Below are 17,845 nucleotides of genomic sequence, written 5' to 3'. Positions count from 1 at the left end.
TACTCAAAGAGCCAACATCTTTGTGTGCGCCCATGTTGTGTCCTAAATTGTTGACATACAGATTGCGACCACAAACGCATGCTTTCCCGTGTGTGTGTGGAAGTATCAGTTTTGCACGGTGTGTCGATGCATTGAGAGTATGTCTGTTACGCTGAGCGGTTGGTTGGCTATTATAAGATGTTTGATGGGGTGTTGACAGACCAGCTTTTTTGTCGGTCCGAGGGGGAGCATATTATAAGATGTTTGATGGGTTGTTGACAGACCAGCTTTTTTGTCGGTCCGAGGGGGAGCATATCGTCTTTTGTTTCATATTTATTGACCAAGGCCGAAGGCCGCGGTCAATAAATATGAAACAAAAGTCGATATGCCCCCCGAGGACCGACAAAAAAGCTAGTCTGGCAACAAACCATCAAACATCGTTTTTGTCATCATTTTGGTGGTTCAACATTAAGTGAAAAATCAACACAGGGAGCCATGGTTTGACACGCGAGTTCTGTTATTATAATGCATGTTCGGGGCCCCAGCACGTTGTTCAAAGCTGGCGTGCGAAAGCAACTTACTGTGTGTGATTTGAGTTTATAATGTTGAGACAAGTATGTCAGGTTTGAGGATGCGAAGTTCTGTAGGTTCCGACTACAGAGTGGTGTGTGAAACCAACAGTAAGCGCCTTTGAGACGATAGTGCCCTCATGTTGCATTCGAGCGATGGGATTGTCGTATTTCAAACGAGGTGATTTGCTTGCACAGTCAGCGTTGACCATCTCACAACAGATCTGTTATGTGGATTATCGTGCGACGTTCGAGTCGGGGGCAAGGAATCGCAGGAAGCAAAGATGAGTCTTTTTCCATTGTCACCTTTCTTTCCGGTTGTTGGTGCATATAATACTGTGCGGACAAAATGATGCGACCGCGAGTGTTTTTTGCCTCCAAGATTTTGTGGTGTGGGTATTGTTTTGCTCGTTTCATACCCACACCAAAACCTGAAACACACCCCACCCCACCCTCCCCCTCCCTCACAATCAGTCCATGAACACAAACACTGACACACACAAATTAATGATCAAGTTACCCCCCCCCCCCCAACCCTTCACTTGCACACCTGCAACGCAGACGATCATATTATTGATATTGAAGCTACGTTGAGTCAAAGGTCACAGAAGATTTGCATCGTGCAGCACTGCACGAATTGGGTCAAAGGACACAAACGATTTGCGTCGTGCCGCGAAGGAAAGATAATCGCGATCTTGTTTCTCATTGCCTCTCTGTTTTTCATTAGACTTGTCATTCTGCTTGCTCGGCTTTGTCAGATGTCTTCATTTCTTGTTGCCATGTTCTTTGCTTTTTTATCATTATTTTTTTATTTGCGCTTAGTTTATCGATACAACGTCTTGTGCACGGGTCAAAATGTGTGTGTCAGGGGTCAATTGGTTTGACTTAAAACTTGACGTTCGTGTTTCTCCAAAGAGATACACGCACTCCATGACATTGTGAGAAGATAAAACATATCGATAGGTTTCATTTGTTTGCGATAAAGCATAAATGTATGACCTTTGATGAGGTAGTTTTGTTTTTTGTTTACATTTGCCAGTTCGTATTTGGAACTTGGCGAAGCAGTGTCGTCTGTTTAGGTCTGGGGAAACGCCAATGAAAAGAGCCGAAGAATCCTCGAGCGTTTCTATTGGGTTTGCTTTTGATTATCCATGTAATAGGGCTTCCTGCAACTATGGTAACCGGGGATTTATTCCCCGGGGAACATGAGATTTATTTCCCAGGTGCTTGTGAATGAAAACTCGTGAAAATGATGACAATATTCTTTATCGTCTCTTCAAGACCAACCGCTGAGCGGGATGATGATGCTCGGTACTTGGGCAATTCCCTGCAAACACCGGCCATGGTGGTACACCGAATGTCAATAAGAAGCGACCATACGATTTTGAAAAATTTCAAAAAAAGTGTGGCTTTTTTGTTCAATATCTGTGTTGAATGAGAAAGGAACGATTTTAAAGATTAAGCACATTTTGTAAGTTTAAAAATAAAAAAAATTGGTTGAAAAAATCTGACACCATGAATGTGAATTACCTAAGCTCAATCATCAGTACTGTGGAAGGGAGGAGGGCCTTACTTTGGGTTTGAAGTTTATACAAGATAAGTCACGTCAACGAGGCCGAATCAGAAAGCTGAATGCCGGGGGGAAAGCACTGCGTGTTGCGGGACCCGTCACTCACACTGGCGGCTCGCGTAGCATTTTTGTGCATGAAGAAATGGAGACAGGTGCGAAAACGTGCAACCAATTTACCTAGCCTATCAAATTGGTGGGATTCCCATGCAGTCTATATATATATTATATATGCTTTAAAAAGGACAACTCAGCCGAATGATGCGATACGTCAGGTGTCAGTCAACCCGGTGTACTGTCGGGAGATTCGCTCTCCCAGTCACACTCTCTGGGGGAGATGCAGCAAAATCCAGTCGGGGTAAACTTTTTTTTGTTTTTGATTAATTATTTATTTATTTATCTTTTTTTGTTTTTGAGGAGGGGGTGGGGGGTGTTTAGTTTCATTTCAATGATTTACTTATCTTGTCATTCATTGTTTTCTTTTGTGGGTCTTTCTTTCTTTGTTGTTGTTTTTTGGTGGAGGGGGGGGGGGATCGTTTCATTTCCTTTATTTACTTAATATCTATCATTCTTTGTTTGCTTTTTGGGAGCCTTGCTTTCGTTATCTCAGAATAACTGAATTTGGACTTTTTCTGTCACAAATGCATAGAACCAAACGGATTCTATGCGTCCAAAAGGAAACACGTAAAAAGGAAACAAGTTCAGAGGATCATTACTCGGATGAAAGGACTTTGTTTTGCAACAACAACAAAAGCAACAAGACAAATGAAACGAAAGCAAAAGGAGCAGAAACCCAAACAAACAAAAACACTGTGTCTTATTCTTGTTGTTGATGCCATGCAGTTTATTATAATGCCATTTACATGTGGCTAAGTTCCCTGGGGAGAGTCGTGAGAATGCGCGCTTTGATTGCTCTTTCTTTCTTTGTGTGTGTCTGTTTTTGTTGGCTTCTTTCTGTTCTTGTTTGTTTTGGGTGTGTTTTAAAGTCAGTTAATTGGTGTGTTTTTTGTTCTTTGTTCATTTGATTTGCTTTTGTTAATCGACACCGTTATTGCATTTAGTCCTTTTTGTTTTATATCAGTTTTGTGCACTTATCGTATCAGTCTGTTTTAGTTCATGTTCGGTTGAATTTGTCTTACTAACATTATTATGAAGCCTGTGTTCTTGTCTGATAAAATTACAGTGAGTGAGTGAGTGAGTGAGTGAGCGAGCGAGGGAGTGAGTGCGTGAATGAGTGAGTGAGTGAGTGAGTGAGTGAGTGGGTGAGTGAGTGAGAGAGTGAAAGAAAGAGTTAGTTAGATGATTTTCAAAATTTTGTAAAAACAGCGTTTGCTTCGTTTTGCACGCGTCATCGTTATATTATATCAATCAACAAACAAGTCGCGCCAGGCGATATTAAAACATGGAGTCGATCTGTCGGCTTCAAAGACTAAAACACTTTCTGTCTTTACAACGCTTCCCTTTTTTTCTCCCTCCAAGAACAGTTAAAACGAAACACGGTTCGCATGTCATTGGAAAGTAAAATCAAATTTGTATCCAAAACAGTCTGTTTGTTTGAATATCTTGTCTAACAATGACTTTATGGCTAGCTGAAACCTATTCCCTCTCAGAAGTCATAAAAGACGGTTTTTGAAGCCGTTTTAGACCAGGCATTGTGCCCCTAACCTTTGTCCTTGCGAGAAAAAAAAATCGTTTGTTCGTTCGTTCCTTCTTTTGTACTTTCGTACGTACGTTCGTTCGTTCGTTGGTTCGTTCGTTCATTCGTTCGTTGTGCCCCTAACCTTTATCCTTGCGAAAAACAAATCGTTTGTTCGTTCGTTCGTTCTTTTGTACTTTCGTACGTACGTTCGTTCGTTGGTTCGTTCGTTGGTTCGTTCGTTCGTTCGTACGTCCGTTTGTTTGTTCGTTCGTTTGTTCGTTCGTTCTTTCGTCCGTTTGTTCGTTCGTTCGTTCGTTCGTCCGTCCGTCCGTTCGTTCGTTCGTTCGTACGTACGTCCGTTCGTTCGTTCGTTCGTCCGTCCGTCCGTCCGTCCGTCCGTCGGCCGTCCGTCCGTCCGTCCGTTCGTTCGTTCGTACGTACGTCCGTCCGTTCGTTCGTTCGTTCGTTCGTTCGTTCGTTCGTTCATTCGTTCGTTTGTTCGTTCATCTCCATGTATATGTATGCTCCGATACATCTCTTTCAGATTTAGTGTACCTAGTCTCTTCAGACACCTAAACCTTGACCGACACGGAGCGACGAACAGCGTGTTTCGTCTTTGACTTTCTGTATATTTTCCTCCCATCTTCTCTCGAACTTTGCCTTTCAATTTGTTTTTAATTGTATTCTAAAATAACAGAAGAACTCAGGAGATAAGTTCACACACTCAGGTCAATATTGAAAAACGAGCGAAGTCGTGTTTATATTTCACAGTGTAGCCGGTCTGATGTCTCATCTCAGCTAAAAATAGCTTGTTCGGGTGCGAACTCAGATGTATGTCCACCGACTTGTTTCAGTATTTCTTGAGTAAAAAATTATAAAAAGAAATCCAAAATCCTCCGCTGGAAAGGATTTCTCGAAAAATGATGCTATGACAAATGAATTTGCACAACTCGTTTGACACACACACACACACACACACACACATACATAGACCACCACCCTCTTCTCGATTCCCCTATGTTAAATCATTTAGTCAAAACTTGACTAAATGCAAAAAAGCACGCATATACACAGATGACAGCCGATCGATAGTTTTGATCGTTAGGTTTTACCACTGAAGTGCTCCACTTTTGAACACAGTTTTTGTAACCAGTTGTGAACGCTGTGTGAAATATGCTTTATAATTTTAATTCAAAAAGGTAGCACACAGTTGGAATGCTGTTTAGTGTTAACTTTGTATGCTACTTTTGCTGGTAGAATGATATAGTATTTCGATCATACAGTGTTCACTTTACAATACAATATTATACAATACAATTACAATAATACTAAAATTACATTGTGGCTGAATAAACACATATTTACATTACAACATATCAATAAAAACACCAATTACACACACACGCGCGCGCGCACGCACGCACGCACGCACGCACGCACGCACAAAGACACACACACAACGTGACACACACACAAAGACATACACACACACTCACTCACACACACACACACACACACACACACACACACACACACACACACACACAGAAATACAAACAGACAGACAGACAGACACAGACACAGACACAGAAATACAGACAGGCAGACAGACAGATAGACAGACATACAGTCAGACAGACAGACAGACAGACAGACAGACAGACAGAGACTGTGAGACGGAGAAACCGACAAATGTCAAGCACCGACGGCAAACACAGGGTTCCTAATACAGGTAGAGAAGCGTGATATTGTATCATTTCCAAATAAATATACCAATGAAAAAGCTCCTTGCTACGTATACTTTGCAAACAAACCTCTCCTTCAAAGCACACATATGCGCTCGGAATTTGTCCTTGAAACATGTTTAAATACACATAATTACGCATCAAAAAGCATTCCTCATCACAGCATTTTTTTTTAATTGTTGTCACATTCAGTTCATTTTTCCCACATCGCCTATACCCATGTAGCATCATGTTCTTTCATTTTCACCACCTTTCCTGACATACGCTCTTTGGCAGACATCATTATTTTTTTCTGAAAAAGTTTCAGCTGCAAAAGCGAGCGAATCTAAATTTAGTTCAACCATACTGGGCTGATAAACACTACCTGATTCATGCCAAAATAAATGAAATACATGTAACATCAATTTTGGAGAAATGATGCAAAGTTCGCTAAAAAAAAAAAAAAAACACACACACCAAAAAACGTCAAATGGAATTACGATTATTGGGCTGTGCACGCTTCGCCCGGCGACAGTTAATTTAAAAGCTGCGTTTAGCACACTCAGATATATTCAATATCATATTTTATTAGTGAATGGATGTACATGTAAGAAGCATTAATGTATCTATTTATTCCTTCATTCTTTCATTGATTGTTTTATGTCTGTATCATCGGCAGTGCTTGGTGCCCAGAACCATGGAATGGAGAAGGCGCTGCCTTCGACCACGAGTTCTAGGCATTGCTCTTCTCTCAGTCGGGATCATTCTGTCGCTTCTGGCTTTCCATAAAACGGAGGTTACCTATGTCAAGAAAGTACAGCCTCCCCTTCGAGAGCTGCTGTATCGGCCACTTAATTTCGATGACGTCACTGCAGCGCGTCATCAGACAGATAACGTCAGCCAACATCTGGGTTGCGTGGATGCTGAGGGTGTGGAGAAAGTACAGGATATCCTGTGTATGGTAAGCTATTTCAGACAACAAATTCTGTCATTTTATTCTAAAGATTTTCGTTTGACTGTGTATCGGTTTAAAGACTTTTTCCTACGGATTATTTTAGGTAATCTGCCGGTGTCCTGTGTATGCAAGACATTGTTTTCCACAAATCCTATCAGTTTAAATGAAGTCTTGCGTTTCAAGTTTTGTGTGGAAACTATTTAATAATTCTACGGTTTATTTCAGGCGATCTGCGGATGTCCTGTGCGTGCAAGTCATAGTGCTTCATGTAATTATCTACTTCGATTCTTATTGGATTAGAACTAGTTTAGTTTATTTCTTCTTTAAAAAAAACACCACAAGAATGATTTCTCGTTGGTTAGAAACGTCCAGACTACCTGACCAGATACAAGAACCCATGTTGGGTGGACTGGACGGTGGATCTTCAGATGCTGCGCTGTCTTCCCTACTTCCACATACTGGGCGTGGACAAGTGTGGCACCACTGACCTACATTCCCGTATTGCGCAACACCCGCACGTGCTGCTCAACAGCGGGGGGCTGGGAAAAGAGACCTACTATTGGTGCTGGCTTAAGTACGGTGAGTATACCGATACTGGTTTAGAGTGGTACTCTGTGTTGCCGCCCGAAGTGCATTCTTTCGCCAAAACCGGTGTGAAAATATTGATGGGAACGCCAAAAGATACTTCTTAAGAGTTGGAAGATTCCGTGGAACGTTCTTGTCCATGGGAAGGCTGGTTGATCAAAGTCAACTTTCAAGGTCATCATTTTCGTGATCGTTAATGGAGCTAGGGCAACAGATACCTTTTTTGGTCATTCATATCAGGTGTAACGAAAGTCATGAGCACTAGCTCTTCTTGCTTTGAAGTGGAATAGCAAAGCCACACAGCAGCAACAGATTTGTTTGTGGCAAGTCTTCCTTCCCACACACCTGAATAACTATGGACTCGAGTCATAAGCAAAATTAATTATCATTTGGCAGAACTAACTCGACTTTGGATAGTGACTCCGCTGCATGCAATATACAGTATTCACTACATGTGCTATTTCTCCCCAGGCCAATGGATGAAGAAAACGGTGACTCCCAAGCCGTTTTCTTACTACCTCAAGCTGTTTCAAAAACCCGCCGCCACCATTGCTGAAAATCCTGACCCTCAAGGCTTTCATCCTCTCATCACAGGTGTGTTGATGTTGATGTTGATGTTGATTACACCTTCTTTTTATTCATTTTTCACAAATATTAACGAGATGATGATGATGATGATGATGATGATGATGATGATAACGATGATCGATGACACTATTTAAAGAAGAAGTCGACGACCGTGATTATGATGGTGAAGACGATGATGACAGCGGCGACGTGGGTAAAAACAACGAGAAGAACATTAACGCGTATGTCGACACAGTGTTACAACCGAAAGCGTTATACATTTAGTGTGTTGTTTTTTGAGCTTCGCCTACCATCTCCCTCCCTCCCACCCTCCCTCCCTCCCTCCCACCCCTCTCTCCCTCCTCCTACCCTGACCCGAGGGCGGTCCTTCAATTGCAAAAGTCACAAGGGTGAAACCGGGTCAGCTGAAGGCCACTGGATTTTACAACTGTCAGAACCAAAGCACATGCCATAGTGAAGATTTGCAACAAATATCATAAGCAGATATAGATATACCTGCGGCACAATTAAGACTACTTACTTTGCACGAACTGCTGACCGTACCGCACCTGATAGTCTGTCCGCGATGCCTGACTAAATATGTATAACGAGGAGTGTGTGCTGGGTAGTAATTACGAACTTTTAAACTAACCCTTTGTTGGTATGTCGGTCGTCGGTAATTACGAACTTTTAAACTAACCCTTTGTTGGTAGTTCGGTCGTCGGTCATTACGAACTTTTAAACTAAACCCCTTGTTGGTAGGTCGGTCGTCGGTCATTACGAACTTTTAAACTAAACCCCTTGTTGGTAGGTCGGTCGTCGGTCTTTACAAACTTGTAAACTAACCCCCTTGTTGGTAGGTCGGCCGTCGGTCATTACGAACTTTTAAACTAACCCTTTGTTGGTAGGTTGGTCGTCGGAAACAGGGGGCGGGGAGGGGGGGGGGGGGCGTATCCATTCGGAGGTTGGTGAAAGTGTGCTAGGTACCTAGAAAATCCGCCGGAAAACGTGGGGTGTCGTTATTAGGAGGGATCCTTATGGGAGGTTCCGCTGTATCAATATTATCGATACATTCATTTTAATCATAGATGTAATAACTACGCAGGTGACGGGACGCCAATGGATTTCTGGGACTTCCGAGCATGGCCGTTGATCCCACAAAACAGGGGACTGAAGGAACCTGTAGTTCTAACTCCACACCTGATGAAACACATGTACAGAGACCCCAAATTTATCGTCATCCTCAGGAACCCTGTGGACAGGTGAGTAATCTTACCAAGTAGTTCTGACTCCACGCCTGATGCAATGAGACACGGCTGTACAGAGACCCCAAGTATATCGTCAATCCCGTCAAGAGATGAGCTGATTTTACGAGTACTGTGATCACAAACGCCCCATCTAGGACCGCCAAAACAATCTCAAATTTATTTCCAAACATCGTCCTGTGTAACAAAATTAATTGAAACTTCACAACTCTCTCTTTCCATAGACTCTACTCTGACTACATCTTCCTGGGGTACGGCTTCACCCCTGAAAAGTTCCGTACAGACGTGCCTAAGGCGGTGGACATGATGGAGAAGTGTCTTGAGGTCAATACCACGCGTCAGTGTGTCTTCAGTAACGACACCTATGTCAACCTCCCGGTGAGTATAAACTGCATCGATCTTAAAGGCACTGTCCTTCCTGCCAACACAGTCATGTTTTCTGTCACACTTTGATCTGCCCAAACTTTAAATGTACATGGTATAAGAGCGGAGTATGTATGTGTGTGTGTGTGTGTGTGTGTGTGTGTGTGTGTGTGTGTGTGTGTCAGTGTGTTTGTGTGTGTGTGTGTGTTAAATTAAAAGGGAACCCACTTATTAGAAACCCGGATATAAGAAACATCGCATACAGTTAAGCAACTCTCCCCTTGCCCTGCCTGTTCTTCCGCTAAAAATAATCCTCGGATAAGAAAAAACCGGTTATAAGAAAACCTCTGTTATAAGAAAGGAGTTAGTCTTCTCCTGAGCGCTCTTGTTCTCGGATACAAAAAATGACCAGTTTAACAAGTTAAATTAGTATCTGATTCAATGTTGTAACCGGATGTGCTCAAGACAGACTCGAAGGCTAAGCCAGGCACCTGAATCGAGAATCGGAGGTTTGCCGCATGACTCTTCAGTATTCTCAGAGACTGTTGTGTACTCTTCAGTCTCTGGTACACTCCTTCACTTTACTACATGTTTGTACATGTACTTACAATATTTACAATTCATTCGCTTGCGGCTTCGTGGCAGGCGGAAGAAAAAATCAGCCAGATAAGTTTTCGTTATTGTGTGTCTGTGCACTTAAAAGACCGTTGGGTCGATATATTTGAGGATGTATTGCTTTGTCAATAACACACGTTCCAACAACCTACCTTTCTTGTTTTTTGATTCTGAATTTTGGAACGTTGGCAGTCTCTTTGTTTTTGGATTTACATGTTTGTACATTTCTGACAGATGCGGATTCACCTGGGGATGTACTCAGTGTTCATGAAGGAGTGGCTTGCCGTCTTCCCGAGGTCCAGCTTCTACATCCTGCGCACAGAGGATTACCACGATAACATGACCTACCACCTCAACAATATTTACACATTTCTCGAACTAGGCAAGTCTATTTGTAACGCAGCTTTCCGCAATATTACATTTTTATTGTGTCTTTTATTTAATCTTGGTGTTGTTTTCGTGTTGTTGTTGTTGTTGTTGTTGTTGTTTGTTGTTTGTTGTTGTTGTTGTTGTCGTTTTGTAAAGGCCAACATTTTCAGATGAGTGTTTTGGAGTTTTTTTTGGTTGTTGCTTTGTTCTGTTTTGTTTGTTTTGTAATGGCCCCAATTTCCTGCCGATTTCCTGTACTCAATTTGTACAAACGAGCGATAAAACTTGACTGGCATCAAACAAGTATCTTACCTCATGTCAAAACTATCCGTTGTTTGTTTCAGACCCGCTTCCAGAAGAAACATTACAAGACATTTTGGAAGCAGATCGCAAACATGAGACAAAGATGAAGAAGAAAGTGCATGACATGTTTCCAGATACCCGTGAACTTCTGCAGAGTTTTTACTCCAGATACAACCAAGAACTCGCAGTTATGCTTGACGATGCTGGCTTTCTCTGGCCGGAACAAGACGCTCCTTCTTAGCAGGAAACTGTGCTCGCGAATCTGTAAAAAGTTAGGCAAGAATGTTTCAAGATTCAACAGTTCAGCCTGTTCTTACAGCCAGCTGTGGACCAACCTGTCAGTCGCCATGAATCCTTTTACATGTGATAAGAGCATCCTGCCACTTGGACACATACCAAGAATCTACATCCTGCCTGCTTTTGTCCAAAACAGTTTTAGCGATACACAATCATTAAAAAAAGAAGAGGTTTAACATAACCGACTTCGCTACTGCATAAACAAAAAATGTTTTATTCTCCCCAACATTCTAGTCAACAAAATCATTATTATAGACAGTCATTCAATTTCAAGAAAATCATCACAGCTTTGAACCGACCCTTTCGTTCAACAAGGCAGAAGCAACAACTATAGTAAAAGCTACAGCGCGATCAACGTTCGCCCATTTACGAACTCGCGATGAGATTTGTTTCCTCTGGTCACCAAGCCTACTGTTTACAAACGCATGCGCACTAATTAATTGGGATTCCCCCAATTTCCTCGACCTTGACCTCAGAACTCTCGAACCCACCATTTCGGCTTTCAATTTAGCTCTTGCATACCGAGTAGCTGGCAACTTTGCTTCCGAAGTTCCCACTTTCAATGTTAATTTGCAGGGTCTCTCACTTGACATCATTATACGACGATATCGCTTCTTAAGGGTCCTTACGGGTTGGTTGAAAGTGACGGTCGGCGACGGTCGGCAACGGTCGGCGACGGTCGGCGACGGTCGGCAACGGTCGGCGACGGTCGGCAACGGTCGGCGACGGTCGGCAACGGTCGGCGACGGTCGGCAACTACAAACTTAGGAGAGGGGGTCAAATGGGGAAAACAACACCGAGAAGAGAGAGGGAGAGAGAGAGAGGCTTAGGAGAAGGTGTCAGGTGAGGGAGAAGAAAGAGAGAGATCCAGGGGGCTTAGGAGAGGGGGTCAAATGGGGAAAACAACACCGAGAAGAGAGAGGGAGAGAGAGAGAGGCTTAGGAGAAGGTGTCAGGTGAGGGAGAAGAAAGAGAGAGATTCAGGGGGCTTAGGAGAGGGGGTCAAATGGGGAAAACAACAGAGAGAGAGAGAGAGGGAGAGAGAGAGAGAGAGTGTTTACAAACACATACTGTGGGATTCAATGTAACACGCAAAATCTTTATTCGCTAAACAAAATCTAAGTTCAACGTTTGTTAATTCATCAATCGTACAGATCTTAACAATAAGCTACCGGTATGGGAAAAAACATTCCTGTCATTTTAGGTCAACTAATCTTAATTATCTAAGGCTAAATAGGGCTTGGCCAGATGTAAGCCTAAGTATCTAGTTTAATTTTATGGTCATTCTGTGAAATGGGGCCGAGGATGATCGCCGGTGACTCGTTGCTTCTTCGACGAAGGAGTTTTGTGTTCCCAACATGCTTTGGATTTTTTGTTGTTGTCAGTGTTATGGTTATATTTAACTATAACACTGACAAAAAAAAATTCCAAAGCATGTTGGGTCGGCCTGTGGCCGTAACCAGCAGTGCAGCTCCCCAAGATTGTACGTCTTATCAATACTTACGACAACTTTCTACCCAGAGCAAAGTTCCCGTAAATCAGCCAGCTGCTCATCCAAAAACAAGATGATGGAGGGGGACAATTTTATGGTTCTTCCTCACGGTTCGAGGGTGACTATTCATTTCCAAGTTTCATCCTTTTTGCGGTGGCTGTCCTCTCTGCTCTTTTTTGTTTCCTCTGGCCGGGTTTCTTTCCTTTTGTTGGTGTTCCAGTGACGTGGAAGCATGATGAGCTGCTCTGAACAGAACCAGGGGGCCTGACAGATTCAGTGTCTGAGAGTCGCAATGTGCTTTCTTTTCTGTACTTCTGTCATGGCAACCCATAAGTTTCCTTGCAGCAGTTTGTGCGTATTGTGTGGAGCCAGTTGAAACTCTCCACGGCCAATGATGGCGCGTGCTATTTCCACTTGTTGAGCTTTGGCCAATGTTCTCAGCTTATTGATCAGGTCAGGAAGCTCTCTCGGTTTCCACTCAACCATGTGCTTCAGCGTATGGTTAAGCGACTCAGCATTATTGTTGGTCCAATGCGTGTCTTGTAGTTGGCCATTCCAGTGGAGCTTCAGGACATGGTCATGGATCTGCTGCGCTATCCTGTTGAGATAGCGTGTGTCTTGTTCAGGCCACATCGTTGTCAGGTCAGTTTCCAATCTGACATCAAATGTGACCTCGTCCGATGAGTTTGATAGCCCTTCTGCTCCAACTGTTGGTGAATCAGTAAGTTCCTCTGTCTGGAAGCAACCCCAACTTTGTCTTTCAAGTGTCTGGCAACATTTTTCTTCAGATGGAGTGTGCACAATGCCAGGCTGGAGTTTGGAAAAGCACACTGAATTGCTCTTGTAATTGACTTTTCGTCATCAGACCCAAACACCATCGGTTTTGTCGGGAAATGCCCAATCTTTGCCGCTAGGATGGAAAAAAAATGATAAAACGTTTCAAAAGTGGAATGGGCATGCAAAAAAATGGGGCCGGGGATGATCGGTGGCTCGTTGCTACTTCGACGAAGGAGTCCTGTGTGCTTATAATTCATGGCCGTAACCAGCAGCTCCCCAAGATTGTACGTCTTATCAATACCCACGACAACTTTCGACCCAGAGCAAAGTTCCCGTAAATCAGCCAGCTGCTCATCCAAAAACAAGATGATGGAGGGGGACATTGAGTTGTTGACGACTTGAAAGTTTAGGTTCCTTACAAAATCCCCATGTGTGTGAATGAGATCAGCAACCTGCAGAACTTGGTCTGCCAAGTTTGAACCTTTTTTCCCTAATTGACCCTCTTTTGTTTTTTCTGCTCTCTGTTTATATTTTATCTGCTGTTTGTTTCTCGGTTTGTCACACTCATCTGTCTCTTCTAAAAGAAGTTTGTTGTAAATGTTTGTTGTGGGTAGATGGCGTAAGTCTTTGATTTTTTTCATGGTTTCCTCGCAGGTCCTGACATACGCTTCATTCTGTTGCGCTGTTTTCATGTTACCATGTGGCATGGTTAACCCCTTCCAATACCCTTTGTATTCCACAAGGGCAGTTGATGTACTTGTAGGGGTGATGATTCTCTTTGGACCAGACTCTATCCATGATATTCGTCTGCGAAATTCGAAGTCCGATTTCAATGTGGAATAATACCGGGCCATAACCAATATGTTGCTTGCATCAGGTTGGGGGCTCATAGGAACATAAATTCTTTTTCCGTTCTGGCGATGATCTGAGCTGTTCACTATAGCAAATGTACCTCCTCCAATCTTGCTATGCCCTTTTCATAGTCGAATGGAACTCCAACGCAAGTGGGACACATATAGGCTTCCTCTATCTTTTCCCACTTCTGCCACTGGTCCTCGGATATTTGCAGACATCGCTTGTGATACCATGTCACACAGGTCTGCACACAGGCAGATAGACATAATGAGAGAGAGGAAGGGTAAGAGAGAGAGAGAGAGAGAGAGAGAGAGAGAGAGAGAGAGAGAGAGAGAGAGAGAGAGAGAGAGAGAGAGAGAGAATGCTTAAATGACGAACAAACCGATCAATTAGTCGCCTTAAACAGTACAAAGGTTAACAACAACCGTACGTGGAAACCGGAAATTGTAGTTTTAATTTTTTTTAACTTTCTTTTCTTCCAAATATGTATCGCTATAAACCCAGAAAAATAAGTCAAAAACTGCTTTGTGAAATCCAAGAGAGGTTGCCAATGACGCCGGCAACATTATGGCTACATTGAGTATGCATGGGTGTAAAATCCATTCTCTATATACTAAACCCAACCGAGAGAAAAGAGGCTGGGGAGGCGGGGGGAGGGAGGGCCACCTTCTCCACAGAAGCGGCCAGGCATTACTGATTGTCGACAGATAGATAGAGAGACTGAGAGACTGAGAGAGAGAGAGAGAGAGAGAGAGAGAGAGAGAGAGAGAGAGAGAGAGAGAGAGAGAGAGAGAGAGAGAGAGAGAGAGGTATGATACTGACTTCACATTCGATACTAATCCGATTTTCAGTGTCGTCGCAGCAGATGCCACATGGCCACGTCTGTTTCCTTCGAGGCATTATCATGGAGTGTTACAGAATGTAGCCAAGTAAAGACCAATGCCGGGTATGTCATTAACTCGGGTATACAATAGAGTGAACTGTTTTATTGACTCATACTGTTTTATTATTCGCTTGTGAACAGACGCTCACTCAAAAGAAAAAAAATTAAAGAGAGAGAAAGAGAGAGGGTTTGTTTCGGTGCAACACTTGTTTTTTGTCGTCGTAACTCGGGTATACAATAAAGTGAACTTTTTGAGTGAACTGATTTATTATTCACGTGTGAACAGACGCTCGCTCAAAATAAAAAAAATCAAAGAGGGAGAGAGGGTTTGTTTTGGTGCAACACTTGTTTTTTGTCGCCGACCGTCACCGACCGTTGCCGACCGTCACCGACCGTTGCCGACCGTCCGACCGTTGCCGACCGTCACTTTCAACCAACCGGTCCTTACCCATCCAAAAGAAACCTCCAACGCATACTACAATTGCAGGACATTCCTGTTTTTAAGGCAGCTCATTGGGAAATGAGCTCAGACAGAATATCGAAGACGTGAAATGCGTCAATCGGGCAACTGTCGTAACTTGGCTACAATGAGACGGTCGGCTACCTTGCACCATATGCATAGACACGAACTGTGACATTCTTGTTTAATTTAGGTGAAATGCTTGAAACAGAGTGGCTCAAAAGCGACAGTTTGATCAGTTACTAACCGAAAAAAACGTGCTCGAGTCTCAGTCATTCGGGGAAGGTGGCGAGTTTTCAAACCATCACGACTGAATAACTCGTATTACATCTTTTCATCACGCATTTTTCACACGAGTAGCATGGTGCAGTGGTTACGGATTCGGAAATTCGATCCGCCGCTCTAGGTTCAAGTGTCGCAGGGAGCAAAAGGTTTTTTTAACGGAGTGGCTAACGGTACGATATCGGATATAAAGCAAATTCGAGGGCTTAGATACTAGCGAAACGATATCGTACGCGAAGCAACTGTGAGAGCTTGGATGCTAGCGAAACGATATCGGATGTGAAGCAAATTGCTAACGAAACGATCCTTTTTTGTTCTCATTGTTGTTGTTCTCACAATCAACATTTTCATTTTTTAAACACATTTTTTTATTAATATTTTTCTTTATAGAATTCAGGCTGCAACAACCGGTTTTTGTCTCTGTGTTCATTTTTTACATTTAGTCAAGTTTTGTCAAGTGTGTGTGTGTGTGTAGAGCGATTCAGACCAAACTACTGGACCGATCTTTATGAAATTTTACATGAAAGTTCCTGGGAATGATATCCCCGGACGTTTTTTTCTTTTTTTCGATAAATACCTTTGATGACGTCATATCCAGCTTTTTGTAAAAGTTGAGGCGGCACTGTCACACCCTCATTTTTCAATCAAATTGATTGAAATTTTGGCCAAGCAATCTTCGACGAAGGCCGGACTTCGATATTTCTTGAGTCCGTGCTGCCTGAAGAGGGAGGACTGACTGCCCCCCCCCCCCCCCGTTCTCTTGTCATCACTTGTAGGTATGCCTAATCAATGTGGCAGTCCATCTAGCTAAGGATGACTTCACTAAGTCATTGCCTCTACCAGTGTTGATGGATATGAACAAGAGCCTTTGTTTTGGTGATCTAAACGGAACAGTGCGAGTCAGAAAAGCTTTCAAAACTCGAAATGGTCAATTGGTTAAAAAATGGCTCCAAAATATTGCTCAACGGTTTGAATTGTATTATCAGACTCGGAGCTGGTTTATCCGGTTTCTGCTTATTTGCGAGAAAATTTGAACGAAACCTAAGCGCCATAGATCCGTCTTTCTCCAAAGAGATGTCTATAGCAAAATCAGACAGACAATTAATGCACTTACTCCCACTTCTAGAAGAAGCTAGTAGAGTAACCATGACCGCTTTCCGTGTTAGATTAGCAAGGCTAGCTTTTGTAACGGCTCAAAGAATCCGATCTCAAATACTCCAAAACTAGGAGCAAATCCCAAGTCGGGACGGGAGATTTGTTTTCAGCAAACCGAAGGGAGGCTCCCTTAATCACGCTGGCGATAACGCCCCCAAGTGAAATAGTGCGACCTAGCTGTTACGGTGTAACTGATATCGCGTATCGTCTTACTTCAAAGAAGTAGGAGAAAACTCCCTGGCCGGAAAGCCAGGATACGTGGTTCGCCACCTGCATTGAACGGGAAGAAGTGGAGTTCTTTCCGTTAACATTACGCCATTTGGTCCAAGCCAGCCAAATGTGAGGTGTAAATCGAAGACGTTGAACCCCTATGGGATCTCTGGACCAAATCCAGAGTTGAGGCCGAAGCCCCTGAGCGTCTCGATGATTCCCGTACAATTGCCACCCGTGTAGCTCGAGCGGAAATCGGGGGCCCTCTTGCCAGCCTTAGAAGGTCTGGAAACCAAGGTTGAAAGAGCCCCTATGGTGCGACCGGCAGGCCGCTCAAAATATTTTCGAGAGCGATGATCTTCCATGCTTCGGGGTCCGGGAACGGGGAGACGAACATCGGCAGACGGCGATAGTACCGAGTGACAAATAAGTCTATCAGCGGCTTCTCCGCATGCGCCCGGAGGGGTAGAAGCGCGTGGTGAGATAGAGTCCATTCTGTGTGGACCATCTTGGCCGACCGACTTGGAGAGTCCGCCAAGCTATTCAGCCTCCTAGAAAAGTACTTCGCTGATAATAAGATCTCGTGGTGGTAACACCACATCTGAATCTCGCAAGCTCGATGTGAAAGCGATAGTGAGCTAGAGCGCCCTTGCTTGTTGAGATGACACCACTGTGGTGTTGTCTGATTGTATCAACACATGTTCTACCCTGACAAGGGGAAGGAATTCTAGAAGAGACAGAAAAACTGCTTCCATCTCTAGCATGTTGATGTGCCAAGAGGCCTGCGCCAGCGTCCACTGACCGAAAGTCGTGTGGTCGTCTATATGAGCCCCCCACCCCATGAGAGATGCGTCCGTGAAGAGGAGCTTCGATGGTGGAGGGAGAACCAATGGGAAAGCCTTGCATGAGCAATGGCGTGAGTATTCATTGTTTGG

The 17,845-nt window shown here is 43.5% G+C and overlaps 1 protein-coding gene across 1 annotated transcript; it reads left to right on the top strand.

Moving 5' to 3' along the window:
- Positions 1-2,363: 2,363 nt before the first annotated feature.
- LOC138982946 (carbohydrate sulfotransferase 15-like) lies at positions 2,364-14,375 on the top strand. The gene is made up of 8 exons (XM_070356342.1): positions 2,364-2,473; positions 6,158-6,439; positions 6,796-7,012; positions 7,490-7,612; positions 8,691-8,847; positions 9,075-9,228; positions 10,063-10,210; positions 10,542-14,375. Exons 1-8 carry the CDS (start codon positions 2,453-2,455, stop codon positions 10,739-10,741), a joined length of 1,302 nt encoding a protein of 433 aa, XP_070212443.1. The 5' UTR covers positions 2,364-2,452; the 3' UTR covers positions 10,742-14,375.
- Positions 14,376-17,845: the final 3,470 nt, after the last annotated feature.

This window comes from Littorina saxatilis, linkage group LG12 (assembly GCF_037325665.1).
Source record: "Littorina saxatilis isolate snail1 linkage group LG12, US_GU_Lsax_2.0, whole genome shotgun sequence".
Lineage (NCBI taxonomy): Eukaryota > Metazoa > Mollusca > Gastropoda > Littorinimorpha > Littorinidae > Littorina > Littorina saxatilis.
Note: the sequence above shows the minus strand (reverse complement) of the source record. Positions and strands in the feature narration are given on the sequence as shown.

Coding starts and splice junctions, on each gene's coding strand:
- LOC138982946 (XM_070356342.1), top strand. CDS start 2,453: ATGCAGCAAAATCCAGTCGGG. Junction 7,013..7,489: donor TTGGTGCTGGCTTAAGTACG/GTGAGTATACCG, acceptor ATTTCTCCCCAG/GCCAATGGATGAAGAAAACG. Junction 8,848..9,074: donor CTCAGGAACCCTGTGGACAG/GTGAGTAATCTT, acceptor CTCTTTCCATAG/ACTCTACTCTGACTACATCT.